Source organism: Balaenoptera borealis (genome assembly GCF_965194805.1).
Source record: "Balaenoptera borealis genome assembly, chromosome: 2".
Lineage (NCBI taxonomy): Eukaryota > Metazoa > Chordata > Mammalia > Artiodactyla > Balaenopteridae > Balaenoptera > Balaenoptera borealis.
The window spans coordinates 60,866,344-60,887,437 of record NC_138867.1 but is presented as its reverse complement, the minus strand read 5'-3'; the positions used below and the strand labels follow the sequence as shown (position 1 = coordinate 60,887,437).

At 38.7% G+C, this 21,094-nt stretch overlaps 2 protein-coding genes across 2 annotated transcripts in view; one reads left to right on the top strand and one right to left on the bottom strand.

The window, feature by feature from the left end:
* The window catches only part of HMGCR (3-hydroxy-3-methylglutaryl-CoA reductase), an 86,159-nt gene extending 74,604 nt beyond the window's left edge, over window positions 1-11,555 (bottom strand). The window contains exon 1 of the mRNA XM_082376193.1: window positions 11,151-11,555. The gene's annotated coding sequence lies outside the window, so the exon portion shown is untranslated. The remainder of the gene's footprint in view (window positions 1-11,150) is intronic.
* Window positions 11,556-11,660: 105 nt separating this feature from the next.
* Window positions 11,661-21,094, top strand: part of ANKRD31 (ankyrin repeat domain 31) — a 139,179-nt gene continuing 129,745 nt past the window's right edge. The window contains exons 1-2 of the mRNA XM_082374969.1: window positions 11,661-11,960; window positions 20,328-20,401. Coding sequence (XP_082231095.1) covers window positions 11,806-11,960; window positions 20,328-20,401 — 229 coding nt within the window. The 5' untranslated portion in view covers window positions 11,661-11,805. The remainder of the gene's footprint in view (window positions 11,961-20,327; window positions 20,402-21,094) is intronic.

Below are 21,094 nucleotides of genomic sequence, written 5' to 3'. Positions count from 1 at the left end.
GAGTCAAGGCAAGGAATGCCAAGAACTATCAGCAACAGCAAAGCTAAGAGGAAGGAATGGAATAGATTCTCACCTAGAAGCTTTAGAGAGGGTCTGGTCTGGCCAACACCTTGATTTTAGACTTCTGGCCTCCAGAATTGTGAGATAATGGATTTCTGTTATTTAAGCCATCCAGTATGTGGTAATTTGTTACGGCAGCCCTAGGAAACTAATGCAAGCACTTATCATGCAAGAAGAAACTGATAAACTGGACATCACCCAAAGTAAAACCTTTTTCTGATGAAAAGGCATTAATAAGAAAATGAAGGGTTGGTTCAAGGTGGCGGAGTAGAAGAATGTGTGCTCACTCCCTCTTGCGAGAGTACTGGAATCACAACTAACTGCTAAACAATCATTGACAGGAAGACACTGGAACTCACCAAAAAAGATACCCCACATCCAAAGACAAAGGAGAACATGCAATGAGATGGTAGATTGGGCGCAATCACAAAATCAAATCCCATAACCACTGGATGGGTGCCTCACAGACTGGAGAACAATTATACCATAGAAGTCCACTCATTGGAGTGAAGCTTCTGAGCCCCACGTCAGGCTTCCCAACCTGGGGATCTGGCAATGGGAGGGGGAATTCCCAGAGAATCAGACTTTGAAGGCTAGCGGGATTTGATTGCAGGACTTTGACTGGGGAAAACTACTTTGTGTGTGCCCTCCACTCTCGGAGGGCACACACAAAATAGTGTGCGCATCAGGACCCAGGGGAAGGAGCAGTGACCCCACAGGAAACTGAACCAGATCTACCTGCTAGTGTTGGAGGGGCTCCTGCAGAGGTGGGGGGGTGGCTGTGGCTCACCACGGGGACAAGGACACTGGGAGCAGAAGTTCTGAGAAGTACTCCTTGGCATGAGCCCTCCCGGAATCCGCCATTAGCCCCACCAAAGAGCCTGTAGGCTCCAGTCCTGGGTCGCCTCAGGCCAAACAACCAACAGGGAGGGAACTCAGCCCCACCTATCAGCAGACAAGTGGATTAAAGTTATACTGAGCTCTGCCCACCAGAGCAACACCCAGCTCTACCCACCACCAGTCCCTCCCATCAGGAAGCTTGCACAAGCCTCTTAGATAGCCTCATCCACCAGGCAGCAGACAGGAGAAGCAAGAAGAACTACAATCCTGCAGCCTGTGGAATGAAAACTACATTCACAGAAAGATAGACAAGATGAAAAGGCACAGGGCTATGTACCAGATGAAGGAACAAGATAAAACCCCAGAAAAACAACTAAATGAAGTGGAGATAGGCAACCTTCCAGAAAACAAATTCAGAATAATGATAGTGATGATGATCCAGGACCTCAGAAAAAGAATGGAGGCAAAGATGGAGAAGATGCAAGAAATGTTTAACAAAGAACTAGAAGAATTAAAGAACAAACACCTAGAAAAATTAAAGGACAAACAAACAGAGATGAACAATACAGTAAATGAAGTGAAAAATACACTAGAAGGAATCAATAGCAGAATAACTGAGGCAGAAAAACGGATAAGTGACCTGGAAGACAGAATGGGGGAATTCACTGCCGCAGAACAGAATAAAGAAAAAAGAATGAAAAGAAATGAAGATAGCCTAAGAGACCTCTGGGACAACATTAAATGCACCAACATTCGCATTACAGGGGTCCCAGAAGGAGAAGAGAGAGAGAAAGGACCCGAGAAAATATTTGAAGAGATTATAGTCAAAAACTTCCCCAACATGGGAAAGGAAATAGCCACTCAAATCCAGGAAGTGCAGAGAGTCCCAGGCAGGATAAACCCAAGGAGAAACATGCCAAGACACACAGTAATCAAACTGACAAAAATTAAACACAAATTATTAAAAGCAACAAGGGAAAAACGACAAATAACATACAAGGGAACTCCCATAAGGTTAACAGCTGATTTCTCAGCAGAAGCTCTACAAGCCAGGAGGGAGTGGCATGATATATTTAAAGTGATGAAAGGGAAGAGCCTACAACCAAGATTACTCTACCTGGCAAGGATCACATTCAGATTCGATGGAGAAATCAAAAGCTTTACAGACAAGCAAAAGCTAAGAGACTTCAGTGCCACCAAACCAGCTCTACAATAAATGCTAAAGGAACTTCTCTAATTGGGAAACACAAGAGAAGAAAAGGACTTACAAAAAAAAAAAAACCCCAAAGCAATTAAGAAAATGGTAATAGGAACATACTTATTGATAATTACCTTAAATGTGAATGGATTAAATGCTCCAACTAAAAGACATAGGCTCACTGAATGGACACAAAAACAAGACCCATATATATGCTGTCTACAAGAGACCCACTTCAGACCTAGGGACACATACAGACTGAAAGTGAGGGGATGGAAAAAGATATTCCATGCAAATGGAAATCAAAAGAAAGCTGGAGTAGCAATTCTCATATCAGATAAAATAGACTTTAAAATATAGAATGTTATAAGAGACAAGGAAGGACACTACATAATGATCAAGGGATCAATCCAAGAAGAAGACATAACAATTATAAATATATATGCACCCAACATAGGAGCATCTCATACGTAAGGCAAATGCTAACAACTATAAAAGAGGAAATCGACAGTAACACAATAATAGTGGGGGACTTTAACACCTCACTTACACCAATGGACAGATCATCCAGACAGAAAATTAATAAGGAAACAAAAGCTTTAAACGACACAATAGACTACATAGATTTAATTGATATTTATAGGAAATTCCATCCCAAAACAGCAGATTACACTTTCTTCTCAAGTGCACACGGAACATTCTCCAGGAAAGGTCACATCTTGGGTTACAAATCAAGCCTTGGTAAATTTCAGAAAATTGAAATCATATCAAGCATCATTTCTGACCACAACACTATGAGAGTAGAAATCAATTACAGGGAAAAATACGTAAAAAACACAAACACATGGAGGCTAAACAATACGTTACTAAATAACCAAGAGATCACTGAAGAAATCAAAGAGGAAATTAAAAAATACCTAGAGACAAATGACAATGAAAACATGACGATCCAAAACCTATGGGATTCAGCAAAAGCAGTTCTAAGAGGGAAGTTTATAGCAATACAATCCTACCTCAAGAAATAAGAAACATCTCAAATACACAATCTAACCTTACACCTAAAGGAAACTTAGAGAAAGAAGAACAAACAAAACCCAAAGTGAGTAGAAGGAAAGAAATTATGAAGATCAGAGCAGAAATAAATGAAATAGAAACAAAGAAAACAATAGCAAAGATCTATAAAACTAAAAGCTGGTTCTTTGACAAGATAAACAAAATTGATAAACCTTTAGCCAGATTCATAAAGAAAAAGAGGGAGAGGACTCAAATCAAAATTAGAAATGAAAAAGGAGAAGTTACAACAGACACTGCAGAAATACAAAGCATCCTAAGAGACTACTACAAGTAACTCTATGCCAATAAAATGGACAACCTGGAAGAGATGGACAAATTCTTAGAAAGGTATAACCTTCCAAGACAGAAAGAGGAAGAAATAGAAAATATGAAGAGACAAATCACAAGTAATGAAGTTGAAACTGTGATTACAGATCTTCCAACAAACAAAAGTCCAGGACCAGATGGCTTCACAGGTGAATTCTATCAAACATTTAGAGAAGCTCTAACACCTATCCTTCTCAAACTCTTCCAAAATATAGCAGAGGGAGGAACATTCCCAAACTCATTCTACAAGGCCACCATCACCCTGATACCAAAACCAGACAAAGATACTACCAAAAAAAAAAAAATTACAGACCAATATCACTGATGAATATAGATACAAAACTCAACAAAATACTAGCAAACAGAATCCAACAACATATTAAAAGGATCATACACCATGATCAAGTGGGATTTATCCAAGGATGCAAGGCTTCTTCAATATACACATATCAATCAGTGTGATACACCATATTAACAAATTGAAGGATAAAAACCATATGATCAGCTCAATAGATGCAGGAAAAGCTTTTGACAAAATTCAATACCCATTTAGGACAAAAACTCTCCAGAAAGTGGGCACAGAGGGAACCTACCTCATCATAATAAAGGCCATATATGACAAACCCACAGCAAACATCACTCTCAATGGTGAAAAACTGAAAGCATTTCCTCTAAGATCAGGAAGAAGACAAGGATGTCCACTCTCACCACTGTTATTCAACATAGTTTTGGACTCCTATTCACGGCAATCAGAGAATAAAAAGTAAAAAAAGGAATACAAATCGGAAAAGAAGAAGTAAAACTCACTGTTTGCAGATGACATGATACCTATATATAGAGATTCCTAAAGATGCCACCAGAAAACTACTAGAGCTAATCAATGAATTTGGTAAAGTAGCAGGATACATTAATGCACAAAAATCTCTTGCATTCCTATACACTAACAACAAAAGATCAGAAAGAGAAATTAAGGAAACAATCCCATTCACCATTGCAACAAAAAGAGTAAAATACCTAGGAATAAACCTACCTAAGGAGGTAAAAGACCTGTACTCAGAAAACCATAAGTCACTGATCAAAGAAATCAAAGATGACACAAACAGATGGAGAGATATACCATGTTCTTGGATTGGAAGAATCAGTATTGTGAAAATGACTATACTACCCAATCTACAGATTCAATGCAATCCCCATCAAATTACCAATGGCATTTTTTACAGAACTAGAATAAAAAAATTTTAAATTTGTATGGAGACACAAAAGACCCTGAATAGCCAAAGCAATCTTGAGGGAAAAAAACGGAGCTGGAGGAATCAGACTCCCTGACTTCAGACTATACTACAAAGCTACAGTAATCAAGACAATATTGTACTGGCACAAAAACAGAAATGTAGAGCATTGGAACAGAATAGAAAGCCCAGAGATAAACTCAAGCACCTATGGTCAACTAATCTATGACAAAGGAGGCAAGGATATACAATGGAGAAAAGACAGTCTCTTCAGTAAGTGGTGCTGGGAAAGCTGGACAGCTACATGTAAAAGAATGAAATTAGAACACTCCCTAACACCGTACTCAAAAATAAACTCCAAATGGATTAAAGACCTAAATGTAAGACCGGACACTATAAAACTCTAAGAGGAAAATATAGGAAGAACACTCTTTGACATAAATCACAGCAAGATCGTTTTTGATCCATCTCCTACAGTAATGGAAATAAAAACAAAAATAAACAAATGAAATTTTAATGAAACTTAAAAGCTTTTGCACAGTAAAGGAAACTATAAACAAGATGAAAAGACAACCCTCAGAATGGGAGAAAATATTTGCAAACAAATCAACGGACAAAGGATTAATCTCCAAAATATATAAACAGCTCATGCAGCTCAATATTAAAAAACAAAAAACCCAATCAAAAATTGGGCAGAAGACCTAAATAGACATTTCTCCAAAGACATACAGATGGCCAAGAGGCACGTGAAAAGCTGCTCATGTGCTCACTAATTATTAGAGAAATGCAAATCAAAACTACAATGAGGTAGCACCTCACACTGGTCAGAATGGCCATCATCAGAAAATCTATAAACAACAAATGCTGGAGAGGGTGTGGAGAAAAGGGAACCCTCTTGCACTGTCAGTGGGAATGTAAATTGATACAGCCACTGTGGAGAACAATATGGAGGTTCCTTAAAAAACTAAAAATAGAATTACCATATGACCCAGCAATCCCACTACTGAGCATATGCCCAGAGAAAACCATAATTCAAAAAGAGTCATGCACCCCAATGTTCATTGCAGCACTATTTACAGTAGCCAGGTCATGGAAGCAACCTAAATGTCGATCAACAGATGAATGATAAAGAAGATGTGGTACATATATACAATGGAATATTACTCATCCATAAAATGGAATGAAATTGGGTCATTTGTAGAGATGTGGATGGACCTAGAGACTGTCATACAGAGTGAAGCAAGTCAGAAAGAGAAAAACAAATATCATTTATTAACGCATATATGTGGAAATCTAGAAAAATGGTACAGATGAACCAGTTTGCAAGGCAGAAATAGAGACACAGATGTAGAGAACAAATGTATGGACACCAAGGGGGGAAGTGGCGGGGTGGGAGGGCGGTGGTGGGGGGGTGGTGGGATGAACTGGGAGATTGGGATTGACATGTATACACTAATATGCATAAAATAGATAACTAATAAGAACCTGCTGTATTAAAAAAAATAAAATTCAAAAAAAAGGAAAAAAAAATGAATAGGCAAGCCAGAGACAAATAAAAAATATTCATGAGGCATAAATCTGACAAAGGCCTCATGTCCAGACTGTGTAAAGGACTCCTACAAACCAACAATAAAAATACAACTCCAATTTTCCTCCTGTAGGTTGTGTATGCTGGTGTAAGAAATACAGAAATTTACAACAGTTAAAAAAAAAATCCACCACACATTGAACTGAACACTAAGGTCCATATATGTCATGATATGCAAATTATTCCTTAATGAAGAGAAGCAATAAAAAACAGATCATACAGTTCTTCAGTAGCAGAGTCAGGGGGTGGCTTGGTATGCTTGATACCCTCTTATTTCCTCAATCCCCCTAAACAACCCCAAATAAACATACACTCTAAGATAAAGGCGTGAATTTGCTGTGTAAGCAGCTAAGTGACAACTGTGTTTGCTATTCAAACACAACCTTTGTTGAAGTTTAATAGCTCTCACTTCAAAAAGATTATCACCCTGACACCTTTCCTATATGAAATTCCAGAGCTGTCGCTGTTCAGCTCTTTGCTTTATTCTGTAAATAGTATACTATGAGAAGCTATACATGTCTATGTATATATCTGCTTTTCATTCTTCTTAATGACAACACAGTATTCCACTGATAATCCCCTACTGATGGACATTTAGGTTGTCTCTAACTTTTCAAAATTACTGTTGGAATCTTTTGAACTTGTCAAAACTAGCTGACAAAATCAGTGTCATTTTCACCAGGCTGTTGCATTTGAGTTTCTAATTCTTTGAAAGCCTATCACGACTTTATCTGTCACTTTGATTGCCAATTTTTTATACCAACACTATACTGTGTTTATAGGGGGAAAATAATTTAAGAATCCTTACAAAACCCTGATAATCATGTTTAACATCTGTTGCTTTTTTCATGTCATCATAAATTATAAAATGTTGTAATGTATTTCTCCTTCTGAGACAGATGATCAGTTTATAACCGTTGCCCCCTAACTAGGTCATTTTGCATTTTCACTTCTAAAGAAATATATTATTCATGATCTAATAGAGCTAAACAATGAATAATTATGATTTTAGAGATCACACAGAATAGCAATGTCTTGCAGGCATCCTGGGGCAATGGGTCAGGGAGGGTTGTTATAAACTACCACTAGGCATGCCTAGTCCTCTGATTCTCGTTTTTGAAATGCCAAGTTTTTGCAATCATCCTTTGCTGATTTTATGGGCTTCACTGTAATATATCTTTTTGTCAATCACCAGAATAACACATGCTATTAATTATTCTTCAGAGGGTTTTTTTAAATGAAATAGTAATTGCTTATTAGGCTACTATCTTAAATTTCTAGTACTTTTAACTTTTTGAAGTATTTTCATATCTATTTTATGTATGCCATTTTAAAGTAAAATTGAGCTTCTATATTAAATTCTGCACTAAGAGGGGACATAGCCTGTAGGAGTTGGGTCAGCATATTCCTACACAAGTGAATCAACTATAACGATGACTGCAAAACAAATTTAGGTATTGAACCAACATCTAATCCTGTGTAAACCTGTCTCTGTGTTTTCCCACATTTTGCAGTTTTTGAGAAAGGGTCTCACATATACTGATTTTTCGGATTACATGCATATTCTCATTCATTTTTAAATTCACAAAATAGTTCTTATTTGTGCTAAAGACCATGCGAATAATTTGGGTTGATGGACGGCAATCTTTTTTTTTTTTTTAAATCCAAATCTGAGAAAATGAATGTTCTTTTTGGAAAATGCATTTTAAAATACTTATCATAGAATACTCAGTGAAATACTTTATATACCTTTATTTTGGGGGGAAATAAAGTAATAAGGTGAAAAGTGGGTTTACTCTCTTAGATATTCATGTTGTGTTATATTTATGATCAAGCAAATCTTCCATGAAAGTCTCATTTCTTACAGTTCTGGGATCTAAAGTAACCTGGATAGAATGGAAATGCTATGAAGCTATACAGGCAGGAAAAAATTTAAATTATAAAAGCCAAATATATTGTGTAACCACAAAAATCCTGAGACTTCTTTTTCAAAATCCACACTTCCAAACAAGTCTCATTATAGTACACCTTGTACATACTCCACTTCCTGCTTAGTGCCTGAGTCCTCATCTCACACCACTCTCCTCTGACTCCCCAGCTTCCAGCACACAAGCCTCCTGCAAGGTCTCAGGGCCTGTGCACTTATGTTCATTCTTTAAGTCTTAGGTCAAATGTCACCTCTTCAGAGAGGTGATCTCTGACCATGTTCTCTAATCAGCAGCCTCTTTATTTCTTTCAAGCACACATCACTCTGAATTATCTCATTTATTTATGTACTTGTTTGTTGTCTGCCTCATCCATTAGAAGGCGAGGCCAGTAAGGGAAGGGCCCTAACTCTCAGCCCTCCTTCAGGGTACTGAGCCTCACGAGCATTTGTGGTATAGCATATATGCTATTGGTATGATTTTGGAATTTTCCTTCCTAATGAACATCTGAGGTGGCAAAGTTGGCCTTCTACTTTTAATTCACCTTAAAACAAGTAAAGAATTCCCAAATAGAACTTTTTCTTGAAAGACTTAAAGCCTAAATGGAAATCAAGCAATGAAAATTTAATTATAGTTCTGAAGGATTACTTGGTTTCATTTTATAAATTTACTATACAATATTATTCCTCAAAGAATCAAATTTTGATATAATCTAACTTAATTGTAGTCTGCCTCATATTCTTTAATTTTTTACAGATATTTGTTGGTTTAAAAAGAATATAATGCTCTTCTCAAGGTTTTCTGACTAATCCACTATGTGTTAGTATTTATATTAACAAGCAATCAATTTTCCTTTTTAACTACTTGAATTTCTCCCCTATTCTTAGGGACTCTTTAAATCTAAAAGAGCTCCCATTCCCTCTTTTTCTTACCCCATGATATAAACTGTTGAAAGAAACCAGGTCATTTGTCCTATTGAATTTCCCACATTCTAGATTTGGTTAATTTTATCTTCCTGGTGTTAACACATTTCTCTGCTTTTCCACCTTCCCCCCTCATATAAATAACTGATAGTTAGATCTAGAGGCTTGATTAGATTCAGGTTTTTAACTTTTGTGGGGGCTTAGAATACTTCATAGGTAGCACCATTTATTCCTATTGTATCATGCCTGGAGGAATATATTTGGTTGTCTCACTTTTAGTGATATGTTAAGATTATCAGTGGATGTAATGTTGTCAGCCTGATCTACCTGTTACAAAATTCCCCATCAGCCTTTTACCTGGAAATTTAGGACTGTTTTAAACATGGAGGATATATAGGTGGAGAGGTGTAAAAAACACAAAGAGGTCTAGTTCTTTGCATATTTATTACTGTTCTGCCTCGTTTATAGAGTTGAGGTGAGGAATATTCAAATAAGTTTATTTTTTATTTTTTGTATATTAACTGTAGGTTATTTTATTTTATTTTTATTGAAGTATAGTTGATTTATAATATTGTGTTAGTTTCAGGTGTACAGCAGAGTGATTCAGTTATACATATTTTTTTTTTCAGATTCTTTTCCATTGTAGGTTATTACAGGATATTGAATATAGTTCCTCATGCTATACAGTAAATCCTTGTTGTTTATCTATTTTATATGTCATAGTGTGTATCTGTTAATCCCATAATCCTAATTTACCCCCCCTTCCCCTTTGGTAACCATAAGTTTGTCTTCTATGTCTATGAGTCTGTTTCTGTTTTGTAAATAAATTCATTTGTATTATTTTTCCACATATAAGTGATATATAATATTTGTCTTTCTCTGTCTGACTTACTTCACTTAGTGTGATATTTTTGTCCATGCATGATGCTGCAAACGGCAATACTTCATTCTTTATGGCTGAGTAATAGTCCATCGTATATATATACACCACATCTTTATCCATTTATCTGTGGATGGACCCTTCAGTTGCTTCCATGTCTTGGCTATTATAAATAGTGCTGCTATGAATACTGGGGTACATGACTCTTTTTAAATTAGAGTTTTTGTCTTTTCCAGATATACACCCAGGAGTGGGACTGCTGGATCATATGGTAGCTCTAGTTTTAGTTTTTTAAGGAACCTCCACACGGTTTCCCATAGTGGCTACACCAATTTACATTCCCATCAACAGTTGTAGGAGGGTTTCCTTTTCTCCACACCCAGAATCAAGTAAATTTAAAAGACAACCACGAACCAAGTGTTTTAAACAGCAGTGGCTTAAATATGGTCTAAATAGTAAAGTGCACAGGGAACTCTGCTCAATACTCTGTAATAACATAAATGGGAAAAGAATTTGAAAAAGAACAGATACATGCATATGTATAACTGAATCACTTTGCTGTACACCTGAAACTAACATTGTTAATCAACTCTACTCCAATACAAAATAAAAATTTTAAAAAAAGTAAAATAATAATAAGTATGGCAAAGCCATTCCATGTACTGAAAAGGACAGTAAATTGAGGAGTCAGAAAATCCTAGTTTCTTCCATTTATTTGACAAACCATTAAAGACCCAATATGTGCTTAGACCCTGTAGATTCCAAAGTGAGTACTAAAAACTTGCTATGCAGAAAGGGTCTGTCTTATTGGAATCTTCCTCTCACTTGGGAGGCGGAGCTCACTTGGCTTTGTTTCGAATGAGTTTGAATTAAACACTTGAAAAGAGACTGAAATCAAATATATAAGAATGTAGTCATTTCATTTAAAAATAATAATTGCTTACTGTGGGAGGCTGCTAGGCACCAATATTATTATAAAAATAAAGGGAAAATATAAGGCATTTAACCTGCCTTTCCAACACAATCTGTATTCCAGCGTAACCAAAGAGTTGAGGAAAAAACAGAAATATAAAACATACCAGTTAGATCATCTAAAAACTTCTGATTAACATTTTTGTTTTACTTACCTCAGGGGGACTCTTGGGGAAGGGATGTCAAAAGGATAAGGAGAAAGGCAGCACTTGGCGAACTCAAAAACACTCTTCGGGGCTAAGACCACATTCTGGCTTCAGAAAAGTCTAGCAGAGCTGACAGTTCTTTCCGGGTCTGCGTCTCACAAGTCCGAGATGAGCTGCACGGCACGTGACCAAGCTCTCCCTCGCTGCCGGTAGCGTTAGGCGGGCTCGGCCTCCAGTCTGTCTGCGGCAACGCTTCCTTTCCAATCCCCGCGGCCGCAGCTCTAGTCCCCCCATCGCCCAGCCACAAAGCAAAACTGCAGAAGGCGGGTGTGGTAGCCGGCCACGCCCCAGACCGCCGGTAACCCATGGGCCTGCGGGCGCGCGCCCGGCCACTTTGGGCCACTTCCGGCTACGGGAGCGGGGGGGCGGGGCCGACGTGCGGCGCGCCGGTAAGACGAGCGGCGCGCGGCTCCCCCTGCCGGCGGCGTGGGGTCAGGCCTCCGCGCTGGCCCGCCTTTCCCACGACGCCCTCCGGCGCCGCGGTGTGTGCCTGCGTAGCGCGCCGGGCTCCCGCCACCAGTTTTGTTCTGAATTCACAACTTCTCCTGGCCCTCAGAGCAAATTTAAAAATTTTTTTTATTTTTATTTTTTATTTTTTGGGGAAATGGAGGAGTTAGAGAAAGAGGATAAAAAAGACTTCGAGTGCGAGGCGGAGATGGAGGAAGGTGCCCAGGCCCCAGACTGGGACAGTGATGAAACGGTGATCGAGGCATCGGTGACGGAGAGCGACCAGGAAGAAGAGGAGTTGCCCTGGAGAAGGTGACCGCCGTTGGGCCTGGGCTCTGGCGGCGGGTGGCCCTCTGAGGGTTGAGGAGAAGTTGTTACCAGCCGAGCGTCTGCGTGCGGGCCGGAGTAGGGCCTTGTGGGGCAGCCAGGCCTGAGCTCAGAATTTCGTAGATAAAGAAGTCCGCAACTGCCCCCCGGCCCTTCCCCAGCTTAGGACCGAATGAACTGTATAGCAGGTGGCTTTCTGACATTTTTAAAAAGCCTTCTTTCTTAGCCTGGGGCTTTTTTGCATAGGCAAAACAGTCTTGCGTCTAAACCCCTCAAGTGCATTTTGCTTCCAGCAACTCGTAGCTCAGGTCCAGGAGAGCGTTAGTATACTCTCTCTCGGGAAGAGAATGTGTGACGGTGGAACTGGTTACTACCAAACTGGAAACGGATAGTTTTATAAGAATCAAGAGAAGATGGTAGTTCCGTTCATCAAAACATATCTAGTTCCCTGTGCTGGACACAGGGATAAGATAAAAGAGATGAGGCCACGGACTCTGAGAAACCTGCAGGCCAGGAAAGACGTAAACAGATAATTTCAATGTCATGTGGGAAGTCAGGGTAGGAAGTATGCCCAGGCTGGTTTAGGAGCCCAGAGGGATGCTTACCTCAACCTAGGTGGTCATCAGAGTTTGCCAGGGTTGACTTCTGGGTCGAGGCTCGAAGGTGGGTAGGGATTTGTCAGATGAAGGAGAGGAGGTCTTCAGGCCAAGGGAACTGCATGCATGGGTAAAGGTGTAGTGTTGGGACATAGCATTGTGTTATGTGTGTTGAAGTGTGCAAACAGTTGGGTGTTACTGAAGTGTTAAGTGGTGAGATGGGTGTGGTGAAAGATGAGCCTGGAGAGGAAGGTACAGTAAGGTCACGTGAGGCCTTATATCCTGTGTGTGTCCTGGTGGGGAGCTTGTAAGATGTTAAGTAGAGGAGCAGCATAAACAGATTTTCGTTCACTCAGGCATGCTCTAGGCTAGGGCTTTGCAAATTTTAATGAAAGTTATGAATTTCTTATAAATCACTTCAGAATCCTGTTAACAAGGTGGATTCCAACTCAGGAGTTCTAGGCTGGGGTTTGAGATTCTGCATTTCTAGCAAGCGTCCAGGTTAAAGTTGGTACTATTAGATCAGGGATCACCTTTTGCAAAGCAAGGCTATAGAGGTTAGCTTTGGGATCAAAGTAGTAACAGACTGGGATGAGGAGAGCTCGACTAGGCAGAAACAGTGGGAACAGAGGGGAAAGGACAAATCTGAGAAGTCTTTAGAAAGTAAATTTGTCAGGAGATGGTGATTGATGAGATATGGAGGATGAGGGCAGGGCAGCAGTAAAGAATGATATCCAGATTTTGGGCTCTTTTGTATATAGAAACAGTAATATTTGCTCTTATTGGTGTACAGGGACCATTTTGACTGGTACCTGGAGTCTTAAAACAACCACTACACTCAAGATCCAGAACAGTTCTGTTGCACCAAAAAAACAAAAAAAACTCCTTCGTGCTGCCCTGTCCCTTGTAGTCAAGCCCCTCCCTCCCCATTTAAATCACTATTTCCATTTGTGTGATATATCATCTTTTTTAATCTGTCTGCTTTCATTTCCCCCACTGTCTTTCGTTTTCAGCAGTTTGATTATGATGTTTCTGGTAATGATTTTATTTGTGTTTTTCCTGTTCGGGGTTCACTGCTTCTCGAATCTATAAACATATCTTTCACCAAACTTGGGAACTTTTCTATCATGATTTCTTCATATATATTTTTATGTACCAATCTTTTTCTCCTCTCTTTCTGGGGTTTTAAGTGACATGAATGGTAGACCTTTTGATAGTCTTCCAGATCCTTGAGGCTCTAATAATTTTTTTCGATTTTTTCTCTCTTAGTTCTTCAGACTGTATAATTTCTATTGCTTTAAGATTCACTTAGTTTTTCCTGTGTCATCTCCATTCTGTTGTTGAGACCATCCAGTGAATTTTTAATTTCAGATATTATAATTATATCTCCTAAAATTTCCATCAGATTCTCTTTTACAGTTTTTATTTCTCTGCTGAGAACTTCATTGTTTTCATCCATTGATAAATGTTCACCTTTAGTAATAGAGAATTATTATAATAGCTGCTTTAAGGTCTTTGTCTTGTAATTCCAACATCTGGGCTTGGGAGGTTGGGGCATTGGCATCTGTTACTTTTTCTCTCAAGAATTAGTCAGATTTTCCTTTTCTTTGCATGTTGAGTAATTCTGAATTATATCCTGTATATTTTGAAAGTTATGTTTTGGACTCTTGTTCCTGTTAAAATCCTCTAGAGGGAGTTGATTTTTGTTTGTTGTAACAGGCAGTCAATCTGATTAGGTTCTGACTGCACGTTCTGTTTTGCCTTCTGTGAGTGGTGGTTACATCAGTCCAATTTTCAAAGCCTTTACTATTTGAGTAAAGCCTTTACTTTACTGTTTGAGTCTGTCTGACTCATGTACCACTCAGAGATTAATCTGGAATTTGGATAGTAGTTAATATCATAGTTCAGTTCTCTAAGCCTTTGTTACACTTTTCTGAATCTGCTCTGCATGTGGACAGCTCAGGGTTGAGCCTCACACTTATGTTGGATCATATACAGAAGTAGGTGATTCCCCTTCCTGCTCTCTTTTCTCCAGGATTCTCATGCACCCTTCCCTCCCCATGCCCACATGTTGATTCGTATGACCAGAAAGATGGATTTCTTTCAGTGTTAGCCTTCTCGCTGTACAGTAGTTCCCTGCAGTTGGGGCCACCTTCAGGGCAAAGTGAAAGAAAAAGAGAAGAAAATAAAAGAGGTTCTTTCCATACTCTTGGGAGTATGGTTCCTCTAGTAGGAGAGAGACAGGTTTTCTCTTGAGTTTTAAGTGCCCAAGCTACCATGATTGGTAGCAGTATAGCTCTGAAGCTAAAGAGAGAAAACAAGAAAACTCAGGCACATTCCCCCCACACCTTCCGGCATTCAGGGATCCCTTTCCCTAGTTCTCTGGATAAAGATAGGAGAGGTTTCTTCTGGAGTTTTTGCTGTCTGTGTCCACTGTACACTTCTAGGTTTAGGCCTAGGATCAAAGCTGGAGACAAGAAAAAAGGAGCAAAAAACAAAACAAAAAAACCAAGCAAACCATGAGACTCACCTACTCCAGAGTTGTTATTTAGATTTCAATTTCAGTCCCCAGTTTACCTGCTATTGTTTACTTTTCAGATTGCTCAGGTAGCTTTTAAAAAAAAATTCTACCAGAGTTTTTATTTTTATTTTTTTTAATAGATGGCACTGTCTTCTTTTTTTTTTTAATATTTATTTATTTATTTGGTAGCACTGGGTCTTAGTTGCAGCAGGCAGGCTCCTTAGTTGTGGCTCGCAGGCTCCTTATTTGCGGCACATGGGCTCCTTAGTTGTGGCAGGCGAGCTCCTTAGTGGCAGGTGGGCTCCTTAGTTGCAGCTCACCGGTTCCTTAGTTGCAGCTCACCGGTTCCTTAGTTGCAGCACACGGGCTCCTTAGTTGTGGCATGTGAACTCTTAGTTGTGGCATGCATGTGGGATCTAGTTCCCTGACCAGGGATCAAACCTGGGCCCCCTGCATTGGGAGCATGGAGTCTTAACCACTGCGCCACCAGGGAAGTCCCATCTACCAGAGTTTTTAGTTGTAATGAGTGGAGAACTAGGCTATAGATGGCTTACTCTATCTTGACTGACCAATCTTTTTTTTTCCCCCTAATTCATTTTTAAATGCTTCTCTGCAGTGCCATAGAAACATCATTCTTTCAGATCTCATAGCTCAAGGTTAAAAATTAGTGTTCTTTTTATTGGTATGGAAATACAAAGTCTAAGCATTGCTGGAGCTGAATACCATTGCTTCCCTCCCACCCATCTTCTTTGCTTACTTATATGCAGTTTATTCTGTTTTTCATGCACAATCTCTCAACTTTGACTGGAATGAGGAGCACAGGTCCTAGTAGAGCAGAGACCCCCCCAACAGGCAAAATGTTATACATAAATAATCCTTAAATGTTGCAGCTATTAAGGTGCTTTTGCTAAGATCTGAGAAAGGGTTTGGTGACCACTGGGATTAGATAAAGCAAGGCTTTCAAAGAATGAGGATGCCAGGTGTTAACTGTGCCTGAAAAGTACTCTGAGGACCTGGACTTGGTCCTAGCCCTCTTGAAACTGTAAAATGCATCCAGTCCCTTTTTCGGCTTGGTAAGTGTTGCTACTAATCTGTAAGAATTTAAGTTGCTGATTAGTGAGGTTTTGTTTGCTTGTGATTTGTTTACTAAGAGGCAGGATTCATTTTTCTTATACGTGCCCTGGGAACCTTTTACCAATCCTTAATTTCTGTCCCAGCATCCCGTAAATGTTAACTGCTCAATAACATTAAAGGATATATTGCAAACTAATCCTGTTCAATACATTTAAACAGAACCACCTTATAAGATACTTCATTATTACCTGGATTTAGGTATATGTTCAGGTCAAATCATGTCCTCTGAACATTATAAGTGCATATAGTAAAAGGCTAATTGAACATAATTACCCTGCAAGATGAGTGTTAATTCTTTCCCTTAAGATAGACTAGCACTATTTTCATGTGAATTGTCTAGATGGAAAATACCTGTTTTAAAGGATACAGTTGCAGAAGGGAGAAATAGAAAGCAAAATACAAGGAGACAAAGAATTAATAATCACATTAAATTAGCTAAAGAAAGCAACATTTTTGGTCAGGATATATGGCAAATAGGGGCTCCTCCAATGATTAAAACAGAATGGTGCCAAGTACTATTCTTAAAACTGTTAAACGGAGAGAAGAGAAGAGACAGAGCAAGATTAGCTTCAGTAGTGGGCATCAGTGCCCCGTGGCCAGCAGTCACTCTCTGCAGCTGACGCAGGGCCATTGGCCTGCCCACACCCCTCTTGTGCCACAGAACGAAGGACTGCATCCTCTCCCCACAGAGGATAGACAGAGCAGTGGGGTTGGCCAGGTGCCATATGACACACACGTTTAAACAGAACGAAGGAGTACACACTGAGTCTAAACAGGGAAAGGGATTCCCATTCAAGGTAGTAAGTCCAGTACAGGCTGGGAGGACTCTATCTTTTAGTAAGAAGGTGTTCCAGACCCAAGGCCTAGCAGGGGTTGAAAGACTGTATGCACAAGACTGCCTTTCTCAGCACATTCTTTGTTATCTCCTGTAGGAAGTACACACATTGCCTCCCCAAATTGAACTCAAATCAGATCAAACCTCTATATATAATAACCAGTTTACAGGGAATATGCAGGACAGAGGAACATGTTAAAAGACATGCAGTCTTCAAATCCAAAATGTGGGAAACTCTATAGGAAAAACAACTCAGTTTCTTCAACAAATAAATTGGAAGGGGCAGGGAAGGGGATAACTTATAGATTTTAAGAGACTTAAGAGACATACAACCAAATGCAATGTGTGCATCTTGTTTGGAGCCTGATATGAACAAAACAACTGTAAAAAGAGACAGGGAAATCTGACTACAATCTGTTTATTAGTTTACATTGCTGTGTAACAGCTTACTCCAAAACTTACTAACATCTTAAAACAATAAACATACTGTGTAGTTTCTGTGACTCAGGAATCCAGGAGTGGCTTAACTGGATCATCAGCTTCAAGGACTCAGAAGACTGCATTCATCTCAAGGCTTCATGAGAAAGATCTTCTTCCCAAATGGTGGCTGTAAGATTCAGTTCCTTCTCTGGCTATTGAACAGAGTCCTTAGTTCCTCTCTGACTGTTGACTGGGGGCCTCCCTTAGTTTCTTGCTACATAGGCTTCTGCAAATGGCTTTCACAACATGGCAAGCTGGCTTCCATGAGAGGGAAGAAGCAAGAGAATAAGAGAGTAAGATGGAAGCCACTATCTTTTTGTAACCTAATCTCAGAAGGAACATCTCTACCTATTTGCTGTATTTTGTTCGTTAGAAGAGTCACTGGATCCAGTCCATACTCAAGGATAAATACCACATACAGGGGCATAAATACCAGGAGCCATTATAGAGGCTGCTTACTACAGACTGTAAATTTAATAATATTAAGGAATTATTGACTTTTTTTTAGGTATGAAATTTTGGCTGTTTTTTTAAAGGTGTGATTATTACGGTTATATTTGAAGAGTCCTTATCTTTTAAAGTTGAATACTGAAATATTTCCAGATGAAATGGAATAAGATGTCCAGGATTTGCTTTAAAAATAATCCAGGGGCTTCCCTGGTGGCACAGTGGTTGAGAATCTGCCTGCCAGTGCAGGGGACACGGGTTCGAGCCCTGGTCTGGGAGGATCCCACATGCCGCGGAGCAACTAGGCCTGTGAGCCACAACTGCTGAGCCTGCGCGTCTGGAGCCTGTGCTCCGCAACGAGAGGCCGCGATAGTGAGAGGCCCCCGCTTGCCGCAACTAGAGAAAGCCCTCGCACAGAAACGAAGACCCAACACAGCCAAAAATAAATAAATTAATTAAAAATAATAATAATAATCCAGTGGGAGACTCGCAGGGGGTAGAGAGGATGGCAGAGGGATTATAGAGGACGCAAGATTGGCTGTGTACTGGTAATTGTTGCACCTAGACAATGAGTATACTATTGTCTCTATTATTTGTTGATGTTTGTAATTTTCCATAAAAAAAAAGCAAAATGAATAAGTAAATAAACCAAAAAACCCCTAGTTCCAAATCATATATTTATGCCTTAGTACGTTGTTACATTCCTGGATTCTGGCAAGATTTTAAAACATTTTTTTTTATTGTGGTAAGATATATATAACATAGAATTTAGCATTTTAACCATTTTTAAGTGTATAATTCAATGGCATTAAATATATTCACATTGTTGTACAACCATCACTACTAGTTATCTCCAGAATTTTTTCATCTTCCCAGGCTGACACTCTGTGTACCCTTTAAATAATAGCTCCCCATTCTTTCATGCCTTCAGCCTCTGGCAACTACCATTCTACTTTCTACCTCATGTAAGTGGAATTATACCATTTTTGTTCTTCTGTGTCTGGCTTATTTCACTTAGTATGATGTCTCTAAGGTCTATCCATGTTGTAGCGTGTATCAGTAGTTCCTTCCTTTTTAAGGCTGAAAAATATTCCACCGTATGTCTGTACCACATTTTGTTTATCCACTCCTCTGTCGATGGATACTTGTCAATTCCACCTTTTAGCTATTATGAATAATGTTTCTATGAACATGGGTGTACAAGTTAGGTCCCTGCTTTCAGTTATTTTGTGTACATACCCAGAAATGGAATTACTGGATCAAATGGTAGTTCTATGTCTAATTTTTGAGGAACCACCAAACTGTTTTTCACAGTGGCTGTACCATTTTACATTCCCAGTAGAATGTACAAGAGTTCTAGTTTCTCTATATCCTTGCCACACTTGTTATTTTGTGTTTTTTGTTTTTTTTTTTGGTTGGTGTGAAGTGGTATCTCATTGTGGTTTTGATTTACATTTCCCTAATGTTTAGTATTGTTGAGCATCTTTTCATGTACTTACTGGCTATTTGTATATCCTCTTTGGAGAAATGTCTATTCAAGTCCTTTGCCTGTTTTTTCATTCTGTAGAGGCTTTTTAAGCAGAAGAAATAAACACTTAGGTCTGCCTAGTAGCATACTCACCATGCTATATCATTGCTATTTGTATCCCTCGCCAGATTTGAAGCTTCTTGAGAACAAGGACTGTCTTCTCTCTTTACCTTGGTGCTGCCAAGAGCATAGTAAGAAGTGAATCCAAAAGTTAAAGTTCTGTAATTGTATGTTCTGAAAATATACACTCAGATTTAACCCTGGGATTTTAATCTTAAATTCTCTGTGGTATAGAGAAAGGTGAAGGAAAAAACCCAACAGCACTGGTCCTTCAAATAATCTCCTCATTTCACTTCTGTTCAAAAACTATATTGATATTTGTCCCTTGCTCCAAAATATCCAAAAATAACAGAATATTTATAAAAATGAACATGACCACATGAGTAAGTCTTTATTTTTCATCTTGGATAAGTTTTAAATTAAAGGCTACATTTCTGAAAAAAAAATACTTTGATATAGAATATTAATAGTGGTGTAACTAAGAATTTTAGCAAATTTAATTATAATTTTTATGAGTAGTTTACATTGAACCATGTTAAAAGTTTATCCAAAAAAAAAAGTTTATCCACTTAATCATTTTGCAATATATGCAATATATCATCATATTGTACATCTTATACTTGCACAATGTTGTATGTCAATTATATCTCGATAAAGCTGGAAGAAATTTTCTAAAAAATGACAGTTGATTTGTTAGTCTTTGTGTAGGAAACTTCATAACATCTGTACCTTCTTTTCTTATGTTTGAAAGGTTGATCTTTAATCAAGACACATCTCTTAGATCTGAGTTCAGTCTCCATCCTGCTATAAGTAGAACATGCAAAGGTGAGAAATAATTCTTTTCTCTAAGTAGTTCCTTTAATTTTCCAAGTATTATTATTCCATTAACTTATCCTTTTATATTTAGTCTTATTCTTTAACTTTACATGGAGTTAGTTTCTTACAGGCATCTGTAATACACCTTAAAAATCTGTTATTTTATAAGGATAGCAATGGGGATTGTAACTTCTGGAAGATGTTTACGACTCTCAGAGAGGGCTACTGAGTCGTGGAAGTGGCACTTGAATAGCAATTCTCCCCCCCCAGAATCTCCTGCTTAACCCTGAACTTTCCTATTTGCAAAAGTAAATAATACTTTTTAATAATCAGTCTGATTCTTTCTGACTAAAATTAAGTTACAAATGTCCTTGGTATATATATTTTTAAAAAGAGCCTTTCACTTACAAATTCTCCAAACCTCCTAAGTCCACTTCTAGATCAATTTAAGCACTTCTGGAAAAATCTATCACTAATTGTTACAGTTCAAAAAGATCAATTCTGCAGTAGCTGTTCAAATTGTAGGTTATTTCCTTTTATGATTTCTTCCTGTGAGCTATATTTTATTGGAGGATGTCTGGAAATAGGTGTAGAATGGAAGGAAAATCTCCTAAACATCATGAAAATCTTCTTGTGTGTATACACTTGTCCCTTGGTATCGATGGAGGATTGATTCCAGGAACCCCTGTGTACACCCAGATC